Here is a 4,187-nt window from a genome sequence, read left to right as displayed (position 1 = left end):
CTTTAGGTGCCAATCCCTGGGAATACCAATGATGCCATTCTTAGGAATCTGCAGCCGGGATGCCCCAGACACCAGTTACAGTGGTTCCCCTTTATCCTGAGGGCGATGGAGGGCATACACCAGACACTGGAAGGACATGGAAGTAAGAAGGCAGACAAATTGAGCATTTTCATGATACATTTTGCTTTTTAGTATAGCATAAACTTAAAGTGGAAAGAAAACTTGGGAAATACATAATGATGGAATAAAAATGTAACAATTACACATAGTTTACCTTCCAACCCCCACCAATTGTTAATATTTTAGTGTATGAAATAAAAGTGACATTCTTCTGAAGTGGTAACTTCAGGATTTCTGAATGTGTTTACAGTTATCAGTATTCTCTGTCACTGACAAAAGTTCATGAGCTTTACTTTGTGCTCAATAAATTTGTACGAAGCAGTGTCTTGTCACTGGCTTTCAGTGTCAGTTTGAAATCTGCTGGTCGTGTTACTTTATAGCACATTTCTCTGCTGATGAAGTGCTTTTTGGCATTGAAAATCTCTGTGCTTTCATTTGCTATTAACATGTTGAGAAACCAGTTTATAGTGGTTTTACAATTCTTTGTAGTATTGTTTAAAGGCTTTGGTGCATACCTCTGAATTTTTTTTTTTTTTTTGGCTTAAAAATATACGTGCTGATGGCTCAAAGAAAGCAAGTGTGGATGACTTCTTTTGGCAAAAGATTAGTGGTCTAGAAAAATGATGTTATTCCTAAAGTGGAGTTTGGAGATAATACCTGTATTTAATTTGCATGTTTTTCTAAGTCCCTATTGGGGCAGTTAATTGAGAACTGAGTGTTATCTTTGATTTCTCCCTATGTTTGCCTTTTTTTTGAATCACAGAAGATATTTAGTGTCTGTTGAATGAGAAGAAATGAATAATTGAAACCAGCTAATCTAGCTGCCCGGATTAGATGGGCGTCCTCCATGTTGTCAGTTCTCATTTAGAGGCAGAGATGATAGAATCCTCTTGTCTCTCTTTCCATGACCTGTGATGGAAAACTGAAGCTGCTTTTCCAGTTTCTCGCTCTTGCCTTGTCCCTTGTCCTTTTGTGGCCAACCCAGTATTACTACTTTTACTCCCTTGTTTTTATTGACAACAACTTAGCTTCCATAGAGACCAAGGCCCTAGTTGGCTGAGTTTGGCTAAATGTGGATTTGGAGAGTTTTCATGTGCTTTTGTTTGTAGATAATTCAAAGTTTAAGGAAGTCAGTATTTCTCCTACTACAGAGCAGAAGTTCAGGGTAAGTGATAGCTTGCCATGTGTAAACAGGTGTAAGAAATATATGTTGCCTTTTCTTTCCTCAGTGGTGAGAGGACTGGCCAGAAATGTCCAAGTGTACAGTCCACCGAACAGCGGGAACGTTGGCTGGACCCTGCCCCTGGCTGGTGCAGCAGCGCCACGTGTGTGCGCTGCCTCTGGCTGGCACGAGGCCCCCGGAACCTGTAAGTACTGTTGTCAGCTCAGAGCTGGCAGAAGAATTTCGTAGATTTTATGGCGCCTCCTGCTGTGGTTGCTGGCGCAGGGCAGTAGATGAGTTGCTGTGGCCCTGGGTCACATGCACACTCATTTCCTGATGAACTTAATTAGTCTCATGTTTGTGTTGTGCTTGGCAGCCTGTGAGAACACAGGCCACAAACATGCCCACGTACAATGCTTAAGTGATTGCTTTTGATGAATTAAATCGTAAGGGTATCAACTGTAGGGTTAGTAAGCAAAAATGAATTTGGGGAAAATGCAAATTAGCTATATATGAGTTAAAAAACCCCAGTAGTAAATGCAAATCATTCATAGACCTTGTCAATATGGGCTTTCATTGTAACAGACACATCTTCGTCAGGAACCTACCTGAAAGTTTGCCTTCATTGGCTCTTAACAGATTGCCAATCTATCTTAGTACTATTCCATTTTCTAAGTAGATTAATAACACAGAGAGCAGAAATTACTAATTTGAGTAGGAAGAGTATCAGAACAACGGAGTGCAAGTAAACTTACAAGACTTTACAAAAAGAAGCAGGGACCATGAACAAAGATAAACAAAACTTGAGCCTGTCCGAATGTTGACTTGCATCCTGTGTGTGGCAGGACATGTTCAGACAACACTGCTCTTATCCACTGCCTGGAGTAGCTGTTTTAATAGAGAAATCTCTCCCCAAGAAGTGTATCTTAGGTGTACATGTCTCTAACATTTGGGATGCTTTGGGGTCACTATCATAAGCCCTGGATGTTGTATGTGAGAACCTTCCCCAGGAACCTAAATGGGAGGTTGTTGAAGTTGCTAAGGGTCAAGTGTCAGCTCACATTTAATGGAGAGGGAATTTATGAGAGTAAATTACATCCAGTGCTGTGGCCTGGGCAGATCTCACAAGGTAGCGCAGAGGTTGACTTCTGCTGTGTCTGGGCTCAGCCCTTTACTATAAACGTTATAATGCTGACTAATAAAAGACTTGGTAAGCATTTAGATTGTCATCAGACAGAATTTGTCAGGTCCTCCCCTCTAGATTGTGGTGCCAGGAAACACCCACACGGGGCACTTGGAGCAGCTGATTCCAGACACACCCTATTCTGAGACATCATTGCCCTCCACTCAGATGGAAGGGGAATCCCAGCCCCAGCCCAGGGCCAAACACATGAGGCTGAAATCCTTTCCACCCAGTTCCCTTGTGACTCAGTGAGGAAGGCTGGACAGGTGTGTGGTGAGGAGGGTGCTGAAAGCTGCCTCCACCTTGCGCAGGTGAGGGAAGGGCTCACGCCTACTTCTGCCCAGGTTCCCCACGTTCACATTCAGGCTGAAGGCCCTCTGGGCTGAGTTGAGTGTCACTGGGCCATTTTCTCATCTGGGACCTTTGTTAAGGAGGTTCCTTCCTTTCTCCTGCCCTGCAGTGGGTCTTCTCACCAACTGGGCACTTTTGAAATGGGAGGGCTTGGCCTCTCTGTTTCATTCAACAGGAATTGGTCAGAATAGTTGAAATCCCTTTCTCTCCCAGTCTGTACATTTAGGTTCCAACCTAGTCTCTGTCCCTAAAAGATCAGCATGTAACCATAGCTCTGAATGGAGCACTTTTTTTTTTTAACATTTTTTTTAATTGACTTATAGTCAGTTTACAGTGTTGTGTCAATTACCAGTGTAGAGCACAATTTTTCACTTTTATGTGAACACACATATATTCATTGTCACATTCTTTTTCCTTGTGAGCTACCATAAGACCTTGTATGTATTTCCCTGTGCTATACAGTATAATCTCATTTATCTATCCTACATATGCCTGTCAGTATCTACGAATTTTGAACTCCCAGTCTGTCTTTTCCCACGCCCCACTCCCTTGGCAACCACAAATTTGTATTCTATGTCTATGAGTCTGTTACTGTTTTGTATTTATATATATATTTTTTTAGATTCCACATATGAGTGATCTCGTATGGTGTTTTTCTCTTTCTGGCTTACTTCCCCAGGAGAGAGAGGGCAAGACCAGGAGAAGGCAGGCCCAGGTGAGTGCAGGCCCAGGAGAGGGCTGGCCCAGGTGAGGGAAGGACCAGGAGAGGGCAGGCCCAGGTGAGGGTAGGTCCAGGAGAGGGCAGGCCAGGTGAGTGGAGGCCAAGGAGATAGTGGGCAGGACCAGGTGAGGGCAGACCCCTGTGAGTGCAGGCCCAGGAGGGCTGGCCCAGGTGAGGGCAGGCCCAGGAAAGAGCAGGCTGAAGAGAGGGCAGGCCCAGGAGATAGTGGGCAGGTCCAGGCAAGGGCCGGCCCAGGAGAAGGCAGGACCAGGATAGGGCAGGAGAAGGAGAGGGCAGGCCCAGGAGAGTGCAGGACAAGGTTAGGGCAGGCCCAGGTTAGGGCAGGACTCAGAGAAAGCAGGCCCATGAGAGGGCAGGCCCTGGAGAGTGCAGGACCAGAGGACAGTACCAGGTGTGGGCAGGAACAGGAGACGGCAGGACCAGATGAGGGCAGGCCCAGGAGAGGGCAGGCCCAGGTGAGGGAAGGACCAGGAGAGGGCAGGCCCAAGAGAGTGCAGGCCCAGGTGTGGGCAGGCCAGGAGAAGGCAGGTCCAGTAGAGGTCAGGCCCAGGTGAGGGTAGGTCCAGGAGAGGGCAGGCCAGGTGAGTGGAGGCCAAGGAGATAGTGGGCAGGACCAGGTGAGGGCAGAA

The 4,187-nt window shown here is 46.1% G+C and overlaps 1 protein-coding gene across 4 annotated transcripts in view; it reads left to right on the top strand.

Annotated features, from left to right (window-relative positions):
* The window catches only part of LOC116660808 (adhesion G protein-coupled receptor B1-like), a 57,859-nt gene that overhangs the window by 50,890 nt on the left and 2,782 nt on the right, over nt 1-4,187 (top strand). The window contains exons 2-4 of one of the 4 annotated variants that reach the window (XM_032471105.1): nt 1,350-1,487; nt 3,496-3,563; nt 3,627-3,916. In XM_032471105.1, the coding sequence (XP_032326996.1) occupies nt 1,350-1,487; nt 3,496-3,535 (178 nt within the window). In that variant the 3' untranslated portion in view covers nt 3,536-3,563; nt 3,627-3,916. Of the gene's footprint in view, nt 1-1,349; nt 1,488-3,481; nt 3,564-3,626; nt 3,917-4,187 lie in introns of those variants that run through there. The other 3 variants (XM_032471102.1, XM_032471103.1, XM_032471104.1) reach the window with 3 other exon arrangements.

This window comes from Camelus ferus, chromosome 31 (genome assembly GCF_009834535.1).
Source record: "Camelus ferus isolate YT-003-E chromosome 31, BCGSAC_Cfer_1.0, whole genome shotgun sequence".
Lineage (NCBI taxonomy): Eukaryota > Metazoa > Chordata > Mammalia > Artiodactyla > Camelidae > Camelus > Camelus ferus.
The sequence above is the reverse complement of the archived record's forward strand: the minus strand, read 5'-3'. Positions and strand labels throughout refer to the sequence as shown.